The 24,732-nt window shown below is 41.2% G+C and overlaps 2 protein-coding genes across 2 annotated transcripts in view; one reads left to right on the top strand and one right to left on the bottom strand.

Moving 5' to 3' along the window:
- The first annotated feature begins 454 nt into the window (after positions 1-454).
- Positions 455-1,853, top strand: LOC307025160 (uncharacterized protein). The gene is made up of 2 exons (XM_079659775.1): positions 455-590; positions 764-1,853. The coding sequence occupies exon 2, from the start codon at positions 818-820 to the stop codon at positions 1,274-1,276; it is 459 nt and encodes a 152-aa protein (XP_079515901.1). The 5' UTR covers positions 455-590; positions 764-817; the 3' UTR covers positions 1,277-1,853.
- Positions 1,854-16,007: 14,154 nt separating this feature from the next.
- Positions 16,008-24,732, bottom strand: part of rbfox3a (RNA binding fox-1 homolog 3a) — an 836,552-nt gene continuing 827,827 nt past the window's right edge. Inside the window, exon 16 of the mRNA XM_079660085.1 lies at positions 16,008-21,804. Coding sequence (XP_079516211.1) covers positions 21,802-21,804 — 3 coding nt within the window. The 3' untranslated portion in view covers positions 16,008-21,801. The remainder of the gene's footprint in view (positions 21,805-24,732) is intronic.

Consider the following 24,732-nt stretch of genomic DNA (forward strand, 5'->3'; position numbering starts at 1 on the left):
CCTGTAATTTTCATCCTAGGTATACCTCAACTATGAGAGACAAAATGAGAAAAGAAAAAAATCCAGAAAATCACATTGTCTGATTTTTAAAGAATTTATTTGCAAATGATGGTGGAAAATAAGTATTTGCAGAACTTGCACAATTGGTGGCTGACTAAATACTTTTTTGCCCCACTGTACATACAGTACATACATACATACATACATACATACATGCATACATACATACATACATACATACATACATACATACATACATACATACATACATACATACATACATACATACATACATACATACATACATACAATTACCCCACAATTATGATCATTTCGGTGTGTATTTTTGTCCGTACCCTTAATGTTAAAGGAAAGAAGGGAGGACAATGTTGACAATAATTTATATATCTGGCTACCTTTCTCATGTTTTTAAGGTTTCCCAAAAGAGGAACGGTTTTGTTTCCTCTGGCAGGACACTGCTCTGCAGTGAGCACTTCAGGAGTGAGGACTTTGACAGGACGGGGCAGACTGTCCGGCTTAAAGATGGTGTTGTGCCAACCGTATTCAATTTACCAGCTCATCTTCAAAGGGTATGTGTATCATTGGCCAACAAGAATTCAAGGTGTATAAGATTGATATATATAAATATGTGATTAAATGTCACACTTTAGTTTTTCTTTCTGCAAGTTTCGGAATAAATAATGTGTTGTGTATTACAGCACATTTTAATCACTCAAAATGTCTTTAATTATCTTTATTTTAGCCGGAAGCAACAAGAAGCACAACCACTTCTAGAAGAGCGGAAGATGACCTGCCAATGGACTTGTCTCAGGATGAACCTCAGCCTAATGTTGGGAGTATTCTGAATGTGGCCAAGACCAGAGAGATGGTCATTGATTTCAGGAGGGTGAGGACGTCTCCTCTACCCCTGTGCATTCTGGGAGAGGATGTGGCTGTTGTGGAGGACTACAAATACCTGGGAATGCACTTAGACGACGGACTGAACTGGAGGATCAACACTGACGCTGTGCACAAGAAGGGGATGAGCAGACTCTATTTTCTGAGGAAGCTGAGATCCTTCCACGTGTGCAGCAAGATGCTGGAGATCTTCTACCAGTCTGTTGTGGTCAGTGCTCTCTTATTTGCTGCGGTCTGCTGGGGGGGCAGCATCAGAGCTGGTGCCACCAGCAGGATCAACAAACTGATCAGGAAAGCTAGTCTGTCATCGGCATCAAGCTGGACCCCTTTGAAGCTGTGGTGGAGAGAAGGACACTGAACAGGCTGTTTTCCATCATGGATAACCCCACCTATCCTCTCCACCTGCAGCTGGAGGGTCAACTGAGCTCCTTCTCCAACAGACTGCCGACAAGGACCGATACAGGAACACATTCCTGCCCACTGCAATAATTCTGTACAATAAATCACCTCTGGCTGGAAGAGAACTCTCTGCTCCATAGTTTCTCTTGAATATAACCACGTTGTACATTTTACACATATATAATTTGTTCAATATTCAATATTTAACATCAATATTCAATATGCCTAATATTTATGTATATGTATATTATATATATATGATATCCTGTCAAATCCAACATGTATATTTTCCTCTTTCTTTCTTTTCTTTCTTTTTCTTGCTTATTTTTAATTTATTGTAAAATGCCTTGTCCCTTATGCTGTTGTAACTAAAAACGTTTTCCCAAATTGGGATCAATAAAGTACCTTAATTGCATGTGGAATGTCACTAACAAATGAGAGCATCATATGGCTTGTCATATTAAATCCTTTATCTCGGTGGTACCCAGGAAGGTTTATGATGGTGTTACTAGGAGAGCCCAATATAATTTGAGGTGGTACTCTGTGTAAAAAGTTTGAGAACCACTGGCCATCTCCCTTGCTCTATGTCACTCATACACTTGAACAAACATGTGCAAACACTTTCATAACACCCAAGGACACCTTACAGGGCATAGGGGCAATATAGGGAACAATTAAAACAGTGGATTCAGTGAGATATCAGCCGGGGTAAGACAAGAAAAACAGTAAATGGACTACAGAAGGGCACAAAAGGACACAGGGTACAGTTTATATTATTCTTGGGCTTTTTTCGACTACAAGAACTCAGTGCACCGTGCTGTGAAGTGGTAACTTATTTCAAAGGTTCTGGATTTGTTTACAAATCTAGAAACTAAATACAAAACTAGGATGATATGAAGATCTCATGTCAAAATAATTGTGATACATGAGACAGAACTGGCCAGGACCTACTGTCTGTGAGGTAATTTTATGTTGGTTTGGTTCTTCTGATAAAGGTGTGAATATCTAAATAATATACCACCATATGCTATTGTCATTAGTTGTGTCCCTGTTCTTCAAGCTAAGGCATTGCTAAATTAACAACTCTTGGCTTACAGAGTGGTAACATGAGATCGATTTTTATATATCAAATATAAATATATTTTAATTTGATAATTTATTTTAAATATTAACAATATAATAAAATAAATGGAAATATATACACCGGCAAATATTTAATATAAATACCTTGTGTGTGTGTGTATAGCTATTGCTTTATCTGCTTAATGTTATTTTCATAAGAAAGTCCATGATTATAAGTATGCAGTATCATAACTACATCTTTGATGTTTATAAAAAACCAAACCGTTTGAAAATTGGTTGAAAATTGAGCAAGCTATGGTTATTTAAATAGTAAACCATCTGTGAGTCATCTAGTGTTTATATATATCTATGCATTTCCCGCCCCGCCGCAGTCATACAGTAGGCTACGGAGAGCGGCGAGAAACATTTCCTCAGGCATCGAAAAGCGGAACCGAAACATGTCTAAATGATGCCGTTCATGCATCATGTCTTTTGACTTTTCAAACGCTGTCTGTTGTGCATCTTCCCACTGCCACTTTGTGTCTTTTTTTAGCAGTTTGTGCACTGGAGCAAGGATGGTTGACAGACTGGGCAGGAACTTGTTATAATAGTTTAACAGTCCTAGATATGCTTTGAGCTCTGTCACATTTGGAGGTGTGGGTGCATCCTTGATTGCTTTAACCCAGGGCCGTTTCTTCCTATAGGCGGACTATGCAGGTGCATAGGGCCCCCGCGGCCACTAGGGGCCCCCAAGCTGAAAGTAATTTTTTACAACTTTTTTTTTTTTTTATTCATCCAAAAAACAAAAAAAGTATAATTCATACACACAAAGATGAACAAAATTAGTAGAAGCGGGAGGGCTGAAGCATAGCTTACGGAAAGTAGCCCTCCCGTGCATCATCCTAATACAACATCTGCAGTATTGCGTCAAAAACATATAGAAATGAAGGAGTACAAAGAAATAAAGAAAACAGGAGAAAAAGTTAAATAAAAGTTAGGGCAGGAAAACAATAAATGCATATATATATATATATATATATATATATATATATATATACTTACGAAAACTAGATATACTGTCATTTTCTGCACATGTCAATTTCTACTCTCAGATTTTGTATTGAATAACATGTCATTTGTTTTGGCCACATTAAGGGATAATTTATTAACTGCAAACCAGTTACATAGTATTTCTAATTCTGCATTCACAATTTTAACAAGATGGCCAAGATTATGATGGGAGCAGAGAATTCAAAGTTCAGTTTCAGCCCCAATATATTTGGGGAGAATTAAAATGAGCCGTCTTTATTTGTAGACAGCCAAGCCCCCTCCTGTGTTCGGTGAAGCATTATATGCTTAAAAATCCAATGTAGGATATAAACACGACTAAACTGCAATGATAGCAAAGCTGTGGCTTGTGTTTTTGGGGTAATAAAGTCCAAATCATCGTTGGGCTGTCAGCCAATGAGTGACGTATGAGGAAGATGAAAAATGTAAATTAAACATTGTTGAGAAAATGCTGCATCTCTTGCATTTATTGACATAGTTTTGCCTTATTGTTTACCTTTTTAATATCATTTTTTGAAATTTTCAATTGCTTGGTTTTCGTGAAATTAACCTGTTTTCCTATTAAAGTGTAACATATTGATGCATCTCCACAGATCATCTTAAAGGCTTCGGAATCCCCCCATTGTAGTTAAAAAACTTAAAAAACTAGGGCCCCCAAACAGCATCTTGCATAGGGCCCCCACAAAGCTAGAAACTGCCCTGCTTCCACCTTCTCATGCACGGGGTGCAGTCCTGTGGCATCCACCTTATGGCCTAGAAACATCACTTCCTCACTCATGAACGAACACTTGGTTCTTTTGAGCCTGAGACCGGCCTCCTGTAGCATTTTCAGCACAAGCACAAGAGTCTACAGATGCTCTTCGTCGTCTTTCCCTGTCAGCAGGATGTCATCCAAGAATATTGCCACTCTAGGGATGCCCTGTAGCAGTCCCTCCATGGTCCGTTGAAAAATAGCTGGGCTAGATGATATTCCGAAAAGGTAACCTGGGGGTTGCTTCCTTGTCCACATATAGTTTAGCTGGGGGCCCTTTAAATTTCATTAGTTCCTCTTTGAAAACCTCCTCATATTCCCCAAGTACCTCCTCCAACAACAATCGCCGTTGTCTGACAACAATCGCTGTTGTCTGACAACAATCGCCGTTGTCTGACCACAATCACCGTTGTATGTGATCCTCCCCAATCCCACAGACCAGCCTGTCACACAGCATTTATGTTAACTTCTCTCCATAGTTACAATCTTGTGCTAATTTCATTAGCACAGCAACGTACTCCATGACTATTTCTCCCAGCTTCCTACTTCTTGAGTTAAATTTGTAGCGCTGTACAATTTCACAACAAGCTCATGAAACGTCTTATCTCCCGGCCTCGCCGGGCTGATAAGGTTCCTCACAAGGCTGTAAGTCTGACTGCCAACTGAACTGAGCAAAATAGCTTTTTGCCGACCTGCATCTTCGATCTCATTAGCTTCAAAGAAATATTGGAGAACCTCACAATATTCCTGCCACGTCTGGGATTGACTATCAAAAGGAGCGGTGTTTCCTGCCGTTGCCGCCGCCATCTTCTAGCTCACACCACTGTCCGGTGTTTGGTGCCGTTAACGTAGCCACTCAACAGTCTCGCTCATTTGCGTGCATTTCCACCAGGCATCTGCTGTACTTTTATCCTCGTCGCCATTATGTAGTAACTTACAGGAGGCTTCTGGTGAGCATAGTGGAGTTTATTGGTTTCTGGTAGCGCCGAACTGTGACTCCGGTTCATCACATACTTAGCAACAACATAGCCCCCAGTTCCTCTTCTATGCTTATTGAACGGCAACAACTTCAATGTCACAGTGCCACCTAGTGGACTGGTGAACTAACATGCAATGATATGACCTTACAACAGCGCTCTAAAATGATATTTATACTGTAAATGACTTATCATTATTATAAGCAAGACAATAAATGGCAAATATATGTAGAAAATAAACGTATTTGAGATACGTTCATAACAAACGTAACGTGGGAGAAAATACGTTTCTAGCTAAACGTAATTGAGAATGCAGTTTAGTTCTGTGGGAACGTAATTGTTAGGAGACAGGGTTGCCAACACACACGAACGCGCACATGACCAATGAGGGCACGAGATAAGTTTGTGCACAGATAGAAGTTTGACAGGCAGGTAGGCCATCCAGTTATTTTAGCCGGGCCGGCTCAGATGATTGGTCGTGCTTTTTACAGTACTACGGCTTCCACAGATTTTATGTATTTATTGTCAAAGCATTTCATATATTCATTGCTATCGGGATGTTAAGAGCATTCCATGGAATATAACAAAAAGTGTTTCTGAACTGAATTACCTCCACCTTTAAGTTCCTCGACCTGGTTCGTTCTCTTTAGCATTAAGCCTCTTTCTTTGGTCCATTTCGCACATAATTCCCATTGATTGTGCCTTTTAGCTGCGAGTACACACACCTCTGCCGGTTTGAGCCAGTTCACCTGCACCTGGAGTGACAGGAAATCGTATGATGTCAGGAGAAGTCAACAGTAATTGTCAGTCATTCCCCCCGCTAATTGCCTAAAGCTCACTAAAGAACATATTCAGCAGTTATCGCCTTTCAATTATATCCAATTATGAATGAATTATACCGCAAACAGAGCTGGTGTAATTTGCAGGAGAATTGTATTTCCCCCCTCCCTTCTGTGTTGGATTGGTAAATTGGAAAACGGACGAGGTGGGTTTCTGGATTATGCTCCAGCTGTTTGAGGACACACATTAAAGTGGTCAAAGTGGAGAAACAGAAGAAAGGAGGGATTTAACAGTCATTTAAACCCATTATTAATTCCAACTTGTACTTTGTAAAGTCTGTGCGTCTCTCATAAACAGGAAGTGTAACCGGGCGGTAAACTGCAGTACAGAGGAAGTGTCAGCGGTGCAATGAGTGTGTGTTTGTGTGCGTGGGGCATCTCTTAATAACGGCACCGTGAGATGGCTGACACATCTCCTCTGTCTCTGAAGGGACCATTTTAGCGGGGATTTATTTTGCGGAATGAATTACCCAGTATAATTAAAAACCTTAATCTCTTTTTTTCCCCTCAACAAAACAATTTTGTTCAAACCCAGAGAAGCAATCCAAAATTAATTTACCGCACCACTGAGTAGTATTAAGACTTTGCCAGTAGTCCCTCTCCCCTCAGCCACCCATTCACATCCTCATCTCTTACATGGGTTATGTGATATGAGACGATAGGCTGTGTGTTGTAACGTGGGATGTTCCCCGTGTAATCATCAGGAGCAGAACAATACACAGAGGACTGCGGGTATTAGCACTAATAGAGCGTCCTGTGGGGGAACCTCAGCCACCGTCTGACAGTTTGTGTTTTGTGTGTGTGTGTGTGTGTGTGTGTGTGTGTGTGTGTGTGTGTGTGTGTGTGTGTGTGTGTGTGTGTGTGTGTGTGTGTGTGTGTGTGTGTGTGTGTGTGTGTGTGTGTGTGTGTGTGTGTGTGTGTGTGTGTGTGTGTGTGTGTGTGTGTGTGTGTGTGTGTGTGTGTGTGTGGGGAGCTTCAGCTTTTCTTGTGGAAGGGTCTTGCTCTTATGTGCCAAACCATTAATGATCATAAAAAAGAGTTGTTGTTCTTATGCCCTAGTGTGTTACTAAAACAGTTAATCTGCATTGTTTTCTAGTGATAAAGAAAAATCACTGTGTGGAAATAAAGATTAAATTACTAATTAATGTGTGGGTACATGATTTTCTGATGACTGTAATGCTATAGATAAACTTAAAGTGTTTTTAAATCCACAATGAATAGGTTTGTAATTTTCCCGACCCTATTGCTCTGCTGACATTGGACAATTTTGCAAAATCTGTGATTATGTTCAACACCAAAACATTTTAATTTATAGCTTCCTGGAAATATTTGTGGAGGATAATTTTAACGTCCTTCGTTGAGGACGTTAAAATTAAAGGATGTCTCCTGGTGGAGACTGCACTACACGCCATTCACAATTTAGAAATACCATGGATGTGTAATAACATCTGGATACAGCGTCGAAGGCGGGGCCTCGTTAATACGAAAATTGCTCAGTGGCGCATGAATCAAAAGGTTCTGACTCTAGAGAGAAAAAGTACTGTGGATTGAAATGTACCTGCATGTGGGCCCACAGAGCATCCACATTTGCGTTTTCTATAATCCCTGCCTCCAACCCACAATGTCACGGCTGGATTCAGCTTTAAGCACATCTTACAGCTTTGAGGCCCTACATATATAAATAAGGGCTATTGAAGATCATACAAGGCAGCAGGGTCGGCTCCAGAACAAATCGAATGGGGGGTTAATCATTTACCACGGGGGGGGGGCACACACCTGCTGTAAAGCCTCTTGTCTCTCACACACACAGCACTGCACGCTTCATTAAGCCAAGTCTCTCTCTCTAACACACACACACACACACACACACACACACACACACACACACACACACACACACACACACACACACACACACACACACACACACACACACACACACACACACACACACACACACACACACACACACACACACACACACACACACACACACACACACCTGAAAGTGTGTTATGGAGCACCCTCTGTTGTTGTTACCTATTTCCGCCAGCGGGTCATATTGACCCCGCCCCTGTTCACATAAACATGACGTGTTGCTATAGCAACGCCTTTTTTCTACTGCGGTTCCAACTACTGACTGTAGTGAATGAGTGCGCTCCCGCTCACCAGAGACTGCTCGCGCTGCGCTCCGCAGCAAACAGCTGTGGGGCGATTTTAAAGTTGCTTATGCTGGCCGGGGTGTCTAAATAATGCTTCCGGGCCAGCGGGCCATTTATAATGTCGAGCCCTGTTCATATGAACAGCTGAGACTCCACAGATCAGGTCAGAGGGCCTGGCGATCCACTAGCAAAACAAACGTCCAGTTGGCTATTAACCTTACTGTTTTTACTAACAGTAACCAACTAATAATTTTCATAAAGTGCATATTTATTCCAAACTCACAATATATATATCCTTCCAGTAATAAAACGTAATGCACAATGCAATGGTACACAGTATCCAAAGTCTTTAGGCACTGGTTAGAGGCATTCATGTAAAGCAGATCGCCAGAATCCAATACTGGTAAAAACGTTACAGAGATCAAATATTTCCTTGTCTGAAAGGAGAAACCTAATTTTAAAACAACATTTTTTAGTGTGTGACTTGAAAGATAAGTTCTGATCAATAATAAAACCTAGATATTTGTATGTAGTGACCCTTTCAATGTCAATGTCAGTCCCTTGAACAGTACAAATGTTGGGGAGAAAATAAGTTAACTTTTTGCCATTTGAAAATATAATGAGTTTGGATTTGTCTGCATTTAATACTAACTTGAGTTGAGATAAATTAGATGGAATAACATCATGAACAATAAATAACAGTATCATCTGCTTAAAAATGGAAAGCAGCCTTTGATAAATTATTACAGAGATTATTTACATATATGGTGAAATTATTGGTCGGGTTCCATCTACTTTCAGTGTGTAAAAGGAGTCTCCTATTTCCTCCACGATAGCCTCAGTCACCACATTGCTGAGTGTACTTATGAGTTCATTTTGCATTTCGTGACAAGTGTAAGTGGCGTTTCGAAGGATTGATTTCACTACATCAGCCAATTTGATGTATTTTTTTATCGTATAGTCCAGCAGGGAGAGGAAAAGGCCACTGCCCCCCTCTGACATGTTATCAAAAGCCTCTATCTTCCCTCGTAAAGGCAGCTGGTTTTCCACCAGAAATCAATAAGAGAGGAGATATAATACCTGTTTTTTCGTAGTTGGTCTGCGTTAACAAGTGTAGAAATCTCCTTTCCAGTGCTGGCACGCCTCTCTCGCTCCTTCCACATTGCATAGCAAGAGAGATGCTCCTTTGAATTTGCATGTTTCTGAAATCCCTTGTCTCTCTCCACCGCATTTTTCCAGTTACGGAAGCCAACAGACATATGCATCCATTCTCCGGGTTTTGCTAGACTGCCGACAGCAGAAACAAAATGCAGCATCGGCCTTGACACTGTATTCAAGCCAGTCTCGGTTGTGATACCAAGCAGAGACAAAAGAACGCCTCCTGCCAGTGAGGATGCTGTAAGGGTACTGTTTTAAGAAGATTTGTTTGGGCTGATCAGTTCCAAGATCATCTATGGGTTGTTGAATTCCAGCGCTAACGTTAGCTGCAGCAGGTGGATGGGCTTGGCTAGCAGGTTGGTTGATCGAAGAGCACGGCTCCAGCTCTTCAGAGGTGGTGCCGCCGGCGATGCTGGAGATGGGTGCATTATTCCCTTCGTTTTCAGGAGGTGGAGGAGTTGGAGGAGGCCGTGTAGCAGCTGTACCTTGCAGCCATTTACGTATATCCATTACTTTATTACTGTCTGACATTCCGAGCATTAGCTTCGTCTCACTGACTTGCTAATTATGCGCGCATTTTTTGAATTAATAACAACAAATCAAAGGCCGGGTCATTGGTCAAGAAACACATCAATCACCAGTGAGCACACCTCAGGCTGTGTTTTTTATTTATATTCTTTATTTCTGATTTATTTCACACAAAAAAGATTTAGCGTTTTCACTTATAATATGATAAAACAATTAATTAAAAAAACGGCAAACTGGCAGGGCTTGCCTGGCCTGGCAGGGGGGGCACAGTGACTCATTTGGGGGGGGCATGGCCCGCGAATGCCCACCCATGACGCCGACCCTGCAAGGCAGGTAGTTGATTTAACAAAAATAAAAAATCTCCACTCGTTCACAGACCTCTCTTTCCAAATGTAAGTCAATGGGGAAAAGTATTTTTTGGCCCGATGAGGTCACGGGGTGACACAGAAGTTGTAATACCAGCGTTGGGCCACTACAAAAATGTTCATTAACTTTCGGCACACCTGAAGGCTTGAGAAATACAAATTACCCACCCTAACCGTTGGTTTCTCTACACAAAGGAACTTTGACACTCAGCGAAGAGACAATTCACACATTTGTAATGTTTAAAATGGGGAATTAACCACTTTCTACATGTTAAAACAATTAATTCAGTCATGAACTAAATTGAAACAGGGTAAGTTTTTTCAGTATTTGAAATTAAGAGTTGTGGGGGTTGGGCTGGCCAGCTGTAGTAACTCTTGGCCAGCTGTAGTAACTCTTGGCCAGCTTGTATACTGCAGGCTAAACGTCTTCATTGCAGGGAAATGAAATGTTGGGACTCTTCTCTGAGCCACTATGACTAGCTGTTTAGCGTAGCAAGGACGGTGGTCGCCAAGAAGAGCATGCTAGATAGCTGTGATCTGGGGTGGGTCCTGCTAGTAGTTGTATCGGGCTCTCCATGCGTCGGCATTTCAAATCGCACTCCAGAGCTCAACTTTTGAAAATGTCCTTGAACATGGTCAAAAGGGCGAATTATGTTATTGGGTTAATGCCAGAATGCAACATACACCATGTCCAGACAAACAACTCCAACGTGTGATGGCCTGAGGGGTCAATGCAAACATTTTGTGTACAGTTATACCCCTTAAGGCCACCAGACGCCAGAGAAAGATGCTAAAACAGCAACATCTATTGTCTCGGACTGTGGCGACAGTGGGGATTGTTTGGCACACAATGGAAGTTGATGACAAAGTACTGCAGAAGAGGATCAATGTTGTGAGTTGTACAGTGTGTGTGTGTGTGTGTGTGTGTGTGTGTGTGTGTGTGTGTGTGTGTGTGTGTGTGTGTGTGTGTGTGTGTGTGTGTGTGTGTGTGTGTGTGTTGAGTGCGTTCCCTGGCTGCTGTGATGGAAAGGGAACGGCGGGGATGTGAGGAGGGACTGGGGATCGATGAGGCATTTGTTTTGTTTAAGTAAATGATAGTGGAGGAGACGGACAACAGCTCTCTGTCTTGTGTCCCTAAGGAGATGGAAGACAAATGGCTATCAATGTCCCATCATCCCTCTCTTTCACTATCTCTGGCTCTGACACTGGCATGCATGGTGTGCTGGGTGAGGCTTAGGGCCAGACAGGTGGACTTTGATGGAATCCACTGCGTACGTGTGTGTATGCGTGTGTGTGGATTCAGCATTAAATAAGGATGAAGACCTTCAGAAAGAGTTTAAATAAAGAATTTCTTTGTACAATTACTCATTACTACTGCATCACTGTGTCCAATCAAAGGTTTTTAGTGTTTATGGTTCATTCGCGTTGGAAAAGTGTTTAGTCTGATTGATTTAGACCAATTAGCAACAAGTGGGTTACGTTTGCAGTATATGGTGAATCATTTTTAAGACAACCTTTATTTTAAAAATGTGTTTGTTGTGTTGATTTGAGATAACATTGGGTATAGTTGCATTTTCTGGAAACAAATTAGTCGAAGCTCCAAATGGTCGTGTAAACTAGTTCCTTTTTCTGGCATATTTTAGTTTCACATTCACTTTGAACACCGACTGGAATATTCTCACACTTTGTTTGAATGAGCTTTAGACTGCTTAGTTTAATCGTCTAATTAATACACCAATCAAAGTCACAAACTCAACGGCAGCAACACCCAAACCACGCCCTACACCCTAACCCTACACACTACCCCTCCGTGGCGGAGTGAACTCCGTGGAGTGACACTCGCAGCTCAATGAGGCTCCCTCCTGTCAGATGGAGAGAGTAAATACAGCGGCAAGCTTTGGGACAAACTCCCCTCTCTCCGGCAGAAACAGGAAATGCCGTAACTGTATGTAACAACGGTTTCAAATCAGCATCTCTTTGATAAAAAAAAAAAAAAAAAAACTAAAATAACATCTTTAATTGTGTTACTTTTTTGTAAATCTCTTTTAGTTTTAAACCTGATGTTTATAAGCTTCTTAGTTTTGCAACAGTCTGTAAATATACACAACTTTATAATAAAATGCACACATTTACCTTTTTCTAGACTAAACACAGGTATGATCCTAAGTTAAAACATATGAGGCAATCATGAGGTTGTTAACATCGTAGTTTATCAGTGGATGTTTGCTGGAACTACTTATAAACAGCTTGTTTCCTGACGGACACACACAGCGTGGAGACGGGTCAGGCAGAGACCGGTCTCAAGTCAGCACTGCTACTGACTCGCTGTTTGAGGGTTATGGCTAGAAAGGATCCGTCTTGTGTAAAACTCTCGCGAGAGTTTGGCTGAATGTCACGTGGCGGAATGTTTACGTTTGGCAGGCAGCCTTTCAGTTACGATCGTTAACATCAGTTGGCCACAGCAAATGATGGTGAGAAGCTAAACTATCTAGTAATTATGTCAATGACGGGGAGTGTGATTGTTGAAATAGGGTGTTAGCGGTCTTGCTGTTCAAAGAAGAATGACAACACTGTAGATCACCAACACTATGGTTTATCTTTTATTCACAGGCAAGTAAACGTTGTTGCAGTAAAAGTCCCAAAATAGCTCCTGGTGCAATAAAATGTTCCCTTGCAGTGTTTAACTATTATGTCTGATGTTTTTTCTATTAATATTACTGCTGCATTAATGTGTATGTTGCATCATGTTACTGCTGTAGATGTGTTTCCGAGCCGCTCCGATTACAACGAGAGTTACAACGAGAACGTGACCTCATATTTACACTAGACGGATCCTTTCTAGCCTTAACCCTGTTTGAGGGCTTGATAGCCCACTCCCCCTCCACACCGGTGCTCCACACTCGTTGGTTTGGAACAGCCCTTATGGCAGTGCGCGTTGAAGTTTGCCGGCGGGCGTGTCTGAAACTCGACCAACAACCAATCAAATGAATCTCTCGCCCCGGACACACAAGCACGCGGTTTGATTGGCTAGAGCTTGTACTGGCATATGATTTGATTGGCTGACGCTTCCGTCGAAGCTTCAAAAGTTGAACTTTTCTCAACTTTTGAAGTGGGCAACGCGAGCAAAGCCAAGTGACAGAACCACAATGCGGTTCGGCAAAGCGTGCCATCACCCCATTCAAAGTGAATGGGCAGAAGCGTTGAAGCTTCAACACACGCCACCGTGAACGTGCAAACGGAGGGGTAGTGTGTAGGGGTAGGGTCAGGTGTAGGGTGTAGTTTGGGATTGGGCCTCAGAGTCCGCCAGCTGATCAGCTCAAACAAATAGGCTTCTTTCCCTTTGTTATGATAGTTTCCGTCTAAGGGCCCTGACACACCAACCCGATTTTGGGAGTCAGAGGTCGTCAGAGGCAGTCGGGCATTCGCGGTGCCCTACTCAGGTTGGTATGTCCCGCACCGTTGTCTCTTTACGGCACATTTTCACACCTCCCGCGGCCGATTCAACTTGTTGGCCAAAACAAACGATTAAGAAGGCACACACAGACAGATAGAGCTACTGTCTACCACTGTTCATTGTTCATTTACCTATTGTAAGCATCACATGGAAATTTACATTTTGCAAGAAGTGGCCATTATTCAGATGGGTGTTTCTGTCTGCCCCTCTATTCTTTCTCCCATTATCCTCCACAATCTGCCTAGAAGTATTTTAACGTTGTAGCTGTTCAAGATGGTCATTTTAAAATGTGTTAAAAATATACTGTTAAACCAATAATAATGTACGGCTGTAACTGACAGTTATGTAGGCACATGTTTTATTTTTTATTAACGCTGTGTGATTAAAAGAATAAACACAAATAGCAGGATAGGCAATACAAAACTTTATTTCGTACCTTGATACTACAGCCATTGATAACACAGCATTAGACATATTTGCTATATCTTATCCCACTGAAAAGGCACTGCACCAACACCTTTAAAATATTGGCATAGTTCATCCCTGTGCTGCTTGGCTCGAGCTGGAATATTGGTGCCGTGTGGCAGGGTGGCCTGCCGTAGTTCAGGGTCTTGTCTCCATCTTCCTGGGACAGCTCTCGAAATGTTTCGCTTCCGCTTCTTAATCTCTGCAGCCGCAAGCAACACTCCAATTGCTGATAATGCCAGTACCATACGATACATGTTTTTGATTGACGAGAGAGAGTGAAAATGGAACCCAGACGCTATTTGTTGTTTGTTTGTATCACGCAATGATAACGCAGTCTGTCTTCCGGTTGTTGCCTCTTTTGAATGACGAATACACACTACCGCTGCCTGCTGGTAAGGACAGTTATTGCCACTCGTTGACTGAAGTCTTTGCGGTGTGTTCGTAGGCGGGCGGCGTAGGCAGGCGGCGTAGGCGGGCGGCGTAGCCGACGCAGAAGCCGGGATGCCTTCGGTACGCGTTCTTTGGTCTCATGTTGGTGCGTAGCGGCATTAAAACACACGGTCAAAAAAAAGCTTCTCAACGTATTGATACAGTGACGTCATGAGCGCTTTCCTCAAAAAGTTTAAATATTTGCTTGCGATGGCATGCATTTTTGTCATTGGAATCAATTGAAAGAAGATGCTTGTGAAAAAGGCCCTAAGCTGACATGGGCACTTTAGTCCCTTTATCATTCCACATGATGGAGACTTTTTCCCTGAAAAATGAATTGGCAAGCCCATTAAAGGGGACCTATCATGGAAAATGCACTTTTGTACGTCTTTTATACATGAATATGTGTCCCCGGGAACTCACCAAGTGTCAGAAAACACAACCCTCTCTATTTTCCTCCATACCCAAATCTCTAAAAACGGGGCTTTAACGGATCTGATACAGACTGATACAGATTTGAAAATAGTCTGATGTCAGTGACGAGGAGCTCCGCCTATATGGCCAACTCTCCACCAATCAGGGGAATGAGAGGTTGCCGTGGCATGGTAACAGCATGGTAACATGACACTCGTAACTCGGCCCCCTCCTTTGCAGGGGGGCGTGGTCAGCTGCAGCGCATGCAAAGACAGGGTGGAGGAGAGGAAAATAGAGCAAAATGAGGCATGGCTAAAATGCATGATCTGTTTGGTATTTTGAAAAAGAAAACGTATAAATATACCTTATATAGGTATGGCCCTACAATATATTATTTAAATATAGCATGATAGGTCTCCTTCAAGGTTAACAGACACAAGGGTTCAAAGACAAAAGCAAAAGTCTAGGGTCCTATCCCGCTGTCTGGTTGAATCAGGAAAGTGATGGCACTAAACTCCTTGTGCAAAGTAACATGTATGAACTCTAGATGTCCAAAATGAGTGCCTAACAGAAGCACTAGTGACAGGTGTTAAACTGTGTCGTGTGATGGGTGATAGCACTCTGTTTTAACTGTGTTGCAGTTTAAGTTAATGTGTACCCAGAACTTGATTTCCCAGTGAAAACACACTCAGAAGGAAGTGAAGGAAAATAGTTCACACACCACTAGAAGGAGCTATTTATCTGTATATATCACACACACACACACACACACACACACACACACACACACACACACACACACACACACACACACACACACACACACACACACACACACACACACACACACACACACACACACACACACACACACACACACAACAAAAACACTTTTACTTTTGTTCTTGCAATCTTTGTAGTCCATCCACTCCAGTACATGAGCTTAAACAGACAGTGTTTCTGCAGATAATGTGTGAAATCTCTTTAACTGCATTAACCGCATTAACAGGGGAGGTACTGAGGAAAGAAAGGTTTATTTATAACCATGGTAGTCATAACTGTAATAATAACTGTGATAATAATGTACCAATAATGTAATAAATACTATTGTTTCTTTGAAGCACATTGGGAAGATACAGAAATAAAACCAGAACACAAAAACAATATATATACGCTCTGATCCGCATGTGTATATGTATGTATCCCTTGGAACTGTTTGCAGAGTAACATAAAACAATGATGTTAAATTGCACAGGTTAAGTGAAGCCACACACACATGAAGAGTGTTTTTGTTCTAATATACAGTAATACAAGGTTTTGCTATTGACAGAGAGAAAGGGAGGATCTGTACATACTGTAAGGAATACAAAAGCACATTGAAGCTTCAAACAGATAAAACAGACAGACAGATACAAACAGAATGGACACAAATTCATTATTTACTTTCTATTTTTCTCACGGGTTAACATTCAAACCGTTGTGCTTTGGGGATCTGCATAGGACTGGGATTGGGGTTAGGGGAGTGGCGTGGTTGTAAAGGCAACAGTATACTTATGGCACAAGTAAAAATGCTCAATATAATGAAAACAGAACACAATGCCACACACAAAATGTAGTTTTGTACCGTACACTTATTTATAGTCACCACAAAATGGGGCCTATGACCTAGAAAAACATCTCCTTACTACAAATATGACTTTTCCTTACAAGTGTGTTTGTTGCATATCTTGATTGTTTTTCCACTTATAAGTAGGCATAGTTTATATACTGTTTAAGGGGTTAAAGTAATAAGCTACGGTTATAAGCTATTTGTTAAAAACAATTAAGGTGATATTCTTCTTAAATTAGGTTTAGTTGCCAAAACTGATCTAAAGAAGTAAAGGAGCAGGAAACACGACTATGATTGCTTTCTTGAGTACTGACATAGACATTCAGGTTACTGTGGAAGCCGATTTTCCAATCTTACAGCCAATGTTGTGTTTTTCATAATCATGAACGTAACATTTTCCTGACTTTGTTTTAGTTTCCTTAACTGAACAGAAATTGCTATATAAACTTGGTTTTGTGACTACTCATAAACAATAGGCAACCAGGACCACATACATACATAAGGGCAAGTTAGGAACATTGGAAATACAAATGGAAAAGTACTTTGGGGGAAAAAAATGGCATAGGATACTGAGAGATGATGTGGACTAAGGCCCATGTCACAGTAACATTTACATTGTGATTTGACTTATTCCAAACCGTTAGCAAGGTGTGTGAAATATTAGATCTAGGGTTAGGTTTAGTTTGAACTTTATTCTTATTTTCTCGGTAGTTGATTGTTAAGTTATATACATCTATATAATGTAAAATAAGTGTTAGCTTTCATTCTAATCTAGTCTGATTCCCAATAAATACTAGAAAAAACAAATAGTTTCACAGAGTTTAGTCCTAACCCAATGCATGTAGCGTATCTCTGGTCAAGTTGTACACACATTTTGCAAGCTGTTACACAAACCAGGACCTGCACTTCACATAGGAGTTAATACAAACATTTTTTAAACAAAAAAACGACATTTAGCTTGTAAGCAAATAAATGTTGCCCTGATGTTTTAGAGCAACTTCAGATATAAGCACAATAAGGCTGGTGTAAAAAAAAAATCCTTTCGTTTTGAGCAAACTTGCCTTGTCTGTGCAGAAAGTATACTGTGGCCTTTACTGAGGAGGTCAGCGAGTTACGAGGGGAGGTAGGTGTGGTTCTGGCTTATGGGTTGTAGTTGGGCTTTTGGGGGGGGGGGGGGGGTGTGAACGAGGTCTGGTTGCCAGCAGGTTTCAGAGAATAGTAGCTGCTTTTGGGCTTGCATCTGAGGTATACACAATATAAAAGAATATGGAAGGTTTTGCAGAAGACTCAGAAGATTTCAGTAGGAAGCTCAAGGATTTTTTTCTACAGTGTGTGTACTGTAGAGCAAGGGAAGGGGTTTGCTATGGTATGGGCAGCTAGGGGAAGGGGTTTCTGGAGGGAACAGGGAGGGAAGGACTAAAGGATCAAGGTTATTTCATTCAGGATTTTTTTCTTCAGATTAGCCATAGAGAATACTACAGCTGGAATGACAGCTGATTCACACCTTTTTTAATCTCGCCAGCCATTAATGTGTGGACAGCATTTACAGTACATGTAAACGGGACAAAACGTCTTAAACCGACAACAGAAAGAACAGAAAAACTGAGAATCAGAAGAACACGGCAGAGATCAGAGGATACCTGGATCTCTTTTAGGATTGACATCGTTAGTTGTTTTTTTAAAAGTCTGTTTTGCTTCCGTCTTCCTGCTACTTGCAGTTTGTCTCAGTCCAACTGCAGGTGTTATCCCAGTGGAACAGGTTACCAGGGGATAGCTGAGGGAAGCTGGTGGACAGTCATTAAGAATTCCGTACAATGCTCACCCCAACACAAACTCATTTGGTCTTAGTCTTCGAAGTAGCTTCCAGACTCCCCCCCCCCCCACTTCTACTGTGCACCATGCACCTTGAAAGAGTGAGAGAGAAATAAATGCAGCAACATGGGAGGTGTCACTGGATCCTTTCAAACAGAAGCAACCTCTGAGTCCATTTGGGAAGCTTATCTGGACTGGGGCAAAACAGAGGAAGAGGAGGAAGAGGAGATTGATCATGTGGATTAGTTTTCTTAATTCAAGGCCACCAGAATGTTGGTAACCAACCCAAGAGGACCTCAGGTCACTCTACTTTCACCAATACATACTGCAGGAGGTGGACGAAATAATGTATACATGGAATCAGTAGCATCAGAATATGGGGATTACAACTGCAAAGGCAGCGACACAGGCCATTTTGCTTTAAAGACATCAAAGCAATGAAAACAAAGAAAATCTCTGAAAAAGAGCAGGCCAGCATTTCCACAGCCATGCTCCACACCAGCTGTGTGCCGCTTCCGCTACACTATACTGAGCTACATTCATTGCTTTTGGCTGGATCATATATTTTCCTGACTAAAACAAACCCTGAGATGACTACATTGTTTTCTAATGGACATGTACGAAGCTGATTAGGGTCAACACTGCTGTGTGATTTTACATTCACATTTGACATGGCCCTTTCATCCATGAACCATGTCAAGTACATCAATAGGGCCTGATAGATTCAAAATGATGAATAATAATCAGTACATTCACATTTGTTTATGTTGATTCTGATACAATTCTAAATAATAATAATAATAATAATAATAATAATAATAATAATAATAATACAAATTATACCTATTTAAATTATTATAAATGACTTGCAAGTTGTTAATAAAACAGACAGACGTTTGAACACATTTTCTTTAGAATATGATATCAGCATTATGATCATTGGAGGTCTCTATTATTTTGTCCACCCCATATAGCATAGAGGGCTGTTCCCCAGTCCTCTTTTTTGCCCCTTCCTCCTCTTCCTCAGCCCCCACAAAAAACTCAACCCCAGCAAAAATGTTCAAGAGATTCAACAAGAAACGACAAAGGGAGAGAGAACAGACGGGCAGAAAATCTATATTTAAAAAAAAAGTTGTATCTGACTCCCCTCCCTCTGTCTTTCCCTCTCCTTGTTCTTATCACATGTGAAGAGCCTGACTGAGAAGAATTGTGAGTGATCCAGTAATGATTACACGTCTCTGTCTCCCCACTGCAGGGTACTGGTGTTCCCTTTAAATGCTTCCCTCATCTTTTTCTCCCTCTTTCTTTTTTTTGGCCATGGCATTACAGTCCATCAGTAGAAGTAGAAGAAGAAGCATATTATCAGAAACATTTTGCTATATCATTTACACATGTATGTCATGTACAGAGTACTGTATGCTTTTTTTAAGTATATATAAAACAACAACATCTACCTAAAAAGTTTTTTGAAGATACATTCAGTAGCTGAACTGAAGGGTAAGAAATGAATGTCAACAGAATAAAACATCACACAAGTAGAAACCTTATCATACATTGACAGTGTGTTGAATCCTGCATGAAAGTCCAAAATGAAAGGCAAACGTATGTCCAAGAGTTGCAGATCACAAATAGATATATCTATATTATTCTTATATAAATGTTTTTTTTCTCCTTACTGGTAATACAATAAATACAACATTAGTAAATGGCTACAACTGACTCTCTGACCATGCCTGACAGCATGTTATTAGTACAACGTTTAAATATAGAAGGATGTCACTAAAGTAGAGATCCATATAAATAGAAAGGTTTAAAGAGACTCTTAGTAAAACTTTGTTTGTTCGTGACACTTTTTTTGACTTCATATAGGGCTTATGTATCCCTTCCCCTCCCCCCTCTCACCCCATCAGCCTTCCTCCATGTGAAAGCTGAGGGCTGTGTTCAAGGATGGATGGGAGACTTTTTCTTTGTGTGCACCGTCCTTCAGACTGCCTGAGCCCCCCCCCCCCTACCCTAACCAACACGATGTACAAAAGCAGTTCACTACACAGCACAGCCACCTCAAACCACAACACCACAATGACATGATGTCAGGCCTCCAGCAGACTTGACATACTACTGACCAATCAGCTGTCTCAGTGTATTCCAGCTGTTCTCATGCACTAATCAGTGTACTCCAGCTGCTCTCGTGCACTGCTCAGTGTACTTCAGCTGTTCTTGTACACTAATGAGTGTACTTCAGTTATTCTCGTGCACTAATCACTTTACTTCAGCTGTTCACGTGCGTTGATCAGTTTACTTAAGCTGTTCTTGTGCACTAACCATTGTATTTCAGCTGTTCTCGTGCACTAATGAGTGTACTTCAGCTGTTCTTGTGAACAGTTCAGTGTACTTTAGCTGATCAACTCATCACATCATTTCTATCTCTTCTTATCCCAATTGGCTCAGGCCAACGTAGGGATACTTAGTCATCATTCTTATTTTTTTTCTTATCTATAAAATACAGCCTGCTTGTCATAACTCCCCAAAGGAACATCTACACTTTTGCAGTCCAAGAGAAGACAAGCTCGAAAATTATTTTTTTTTCTTTGTTTTTTTTATCTGAAGAGTACTCCGTATTCACATAGCAATCACATAGTGACATGTCTGCTGGAGCGACAAACACACACACACACACACACACACACACACACACACACACACACACACACACACACACACACACACACACACACACACACACACACACACACACACACACACACACACACACACACACACACACACACACACACACACACACACACACACGCCTTTTCCGTACTATCCCCATCATCCCTGCCCCATCCAGCAGAGGTTGATGGGGCAGGAGTGTGGGGGGAGATGATCAGAGGACGGGGGGGGGGGCGTCTCCTCACCCCACCTCCCCCGTCCTAATCACAAAGACACATCACATTTTCTTCCAAGTTCTTCATTTTTTTTAAAACATACTTACTATATTACACACATATAATATATAATATGTATATACGTACATTAGTGTTTGATCTTTTTGGAAATCATAAACTTAAAAAAGTTTACAAAAATAAAATGTTTTATGGTGACTTCTCTAATTGGTCTCTTCCACTCAGCGTTTGTTTTTCAGGGCTCAGAGCCAGGGGCCCCTCTTCAGGACTACAGGCTCCATCTTCAGGCCGTGGCCCCGGAGCAGGCCCTTACCCCCCCTCCATCCTCTCAGATCCCCGGTCATTCTTGATAGAAGGGCTCCTTTTCAAATCGGCTCTTTTTGTTTAAGTTGATCTTTTTTTAATGTCCCACGTGTCTGTGCTGTTCTTCTCTTTTTTTAGTTGATGTCCATCTGTATTCACTCCTCTAGTCTTTCTTTCATTTACTAAAAAGAGAGAGAATAAGCAAGTCAGTTAAATAAGACATGTAGCTCCATTGTTAAAGGAACATTTCTATGCAGCGTGAATGAATATAAAACACATACTTTCCTAAAGAAAAGCAAAATCAGGGTTATATTCACACAATGAAATCAAAACAGCTGCATCCTCATCATCATCAGACCAATTCAGCGTTCCATTGAGGAATCAGCTCTCCTTGTCAAACATTATCACAGGATCACACAATATAAAACACCATTTCAAAAACAGCAGTTTAGAAAAATGTCAATAGAAATGGAAAAATGAAATGTAAGGGGGCAAGGACCTGTTTCCACACTGTTAAACAACATGAATCAGTACTTATGTGCATAACTGACATAATATATAGTTACCAAATACATAAACCTTAGAGCGCCTTATTTGAACCTTGCTGAGAAAATCAGCACTGTATATATTGGCTATGACATTTATTTGGCTCATTCAATTCCAATAATTCCAATATTATTATATTATTTCTAGAATGAACAATGTACATATATGAGGGTTTTCCCAATACTGTACCACATAGGTTAGCAATAATCAGGCAGGTTGTGAAAGTCATTAAAACAATAGCGGCACCAGTTAATTATATTAACTGCAACTTCTATTCCAATCCAAGAGTAAGAGACAGTATCAGCATTTAAAACACTTATTTCAGTCAAGCTCTTACTACAAGTATTATCGATGACTATCTGAGAGGCTTAGCAGTATCAAGTGAGCACTGCAATCGTTGTTTTAGTCCAAGACTATCCTTTTCTATGTGAGGGAACAAGCAGCACACTCCAGCAATAGAGAAGAGAAGAGAAGAAGAGGCTGGCGGTGTCCTGGGAGGCTTTCGTATTGACAGAACCAGTTTAATTCTGGGTGATGAGTTGTTAAAGCGAAGGAAGGAGGTATGTGTAAGTGAGTGGGGGGAGGGGGGGGGGGGGGGGGTGGATCATCCGAGGCGAGAACAGAAGAGGCCAACTTTAATTTAAGCATAACTTTGTAGTTGCTCGGTCCTGCCCCTCTGGAGAAAGGAAGGGCGAGAAAAGAGACAGATGCACTGCCGAGTCTCCAATCAAAGCCAATAAGGCCGTCCTCTCGTCTCAGCTTAACAGCCCTGCTACCTCCCGGATGCATTTCTATGGAACGGAGCCTCACAGGGAAGAGGAGGGGAGACAAGATAGGGGAGAGAAAGCAGAGAGCGGCGGGGGCTGAGCGGAGAGGAAGGATTCGGGGCGGAGGTATACACTCAAATACCTGGAGCTGCTCTGAGGTGACAGATATATTAATCACTTTGGGCAAATACCTCCTGCAGAAGTTAATAGCTTGAGAAGTTCCCTGTTGCCCCGCCTCAAACTCCAAAAAGATTCCTACAGGGGTTCTTCCTCTCACTTCTCTACATCTGTAAGTTTGTTCAGGTGTGTGTACGCTCTACCTCCTCCCATACCCTTTCTCTACCAAAGTGGTTCCAGGGCCTCTTTGGAGCCAGTGCCCGATGCAAACCATTTGTTTTTTTAAATATGCCCGTAGAAAATGGTTTCTCCCACGATATGATAGTAACCAACAGTCAAGATAGTCAGATTAGCTACAATGGCTATGCTAACATCACCTATTTGATAAAAGAGAAACTCTAATGACGTCTTTATGATGCCAAACAGTGTCAATTCAAACGGAAACACATCCACTTATGGCGATGGGAAATATGCATCAGCTGCTTGTGTGACAGTCAGACAGTGAATTTGAACTTTCACTGCCGTGAGTAAACGGTGCTAAACGCCGGTACACTGCAGTGGTCGACAAATGCCACAGAACCAAACTGTCAAGCGATGAACCACTGCACTCTGGACAGAGTTTAACGTTGGAGGAATCGTTCTTTAATCTAATCTGGCTTCATACGAGGAAGAGCAACACAAGCATCGACCCGACGCAGTCCGCCTTTGTTGTTTTTGTGAATGGAAAATCAGCGGCGTAAACACTGATGTCATGACTGGGAAGAACTTGGGCTCTTATCGGTGGAAAATTAAACAAGTTCTCACTTAAAAACCACACAAGCACCAGCATGGATTTTCAGTGAAAAAGGGAAACAGAAAGAATGTCGGGGAGAAAGAGGTGATGTTTCAGAAGCCAGAAGATCATTCTCTTGAGTTACCGTGTTGACGATCATTAAACAGACAACCATGAATCTGACAAAGGTGGCTTTAAAGACAAGTATATTGAGATTTGAGGATAAACAGTTATGTGATATATATATATATATATATATATATATATATATACATGTTCTTCTCATAAAGGGAATGAAGTAAATACCTGGCCAACAGTTAGAGTATTTTATGCCCAGCACAAATAGGCAGTCTAGTACATATCCATCAGATATTAGCAAGAGAGTATATCAGAGAACATGAAAGTAATCAACAAAGAGAAACACATAGAATCTTTTTTAAGTCAATACCTAGAATTAACAACTTAAAATAACTAAATAAATTAGCAGATAATTTACAAAAAACAAACAAAACAATTCACATACAGCACATGTTTGGACGACTAGAACTTGTTTGGTTATTTTTTCATACAAAACTTGTATCTCTAAAAATCAATACACACATAAACCCACATCTTAGAAAGAAAAGGAGAGCACACGTGTATTAAAGGGGGTTCAAAGGAAAAGAAAAGAGTTTGTATTGAGCAAACATACAGATCACTTCTCAACGTTGCTGATTCTTCTCTCATCTGTACCTTCTCTCATCTGTACCTTCTCTCATCTGTACCTTCTCTCATCTGTACCTTCTCTCATCTGTACCTTCATCTGTACCTTCTCTCATCTGTACCTTCTCTCATCTGTACCTTCATCTGTACCTTCTCTAATCTGTACCTTCATCTGTACCTTAAGCTGTACCTTCATCTGTACCTTC

This window comes from Notothenia rossii (genome assembly GCF_949606895.1).
Source record: "Notothenia rossii genome assembly, chromosome: 11".
Taxonomy (NCBI): domain Eukaryota; kingdom Metazoa; phylum Chordata; class Actinopteri; order Perciformes; family Nototheniidae; genus Notothenia; species Notothenia rossii.

Coding starts and splice junctions, on each gene's coding strand:
- LOC307025160 (XM_079659775.1), top strand. CDS start 818: ATGGACTTGTCTCAGGATGAACCTCAGCCTAATGTTGGGAGTATTCTG.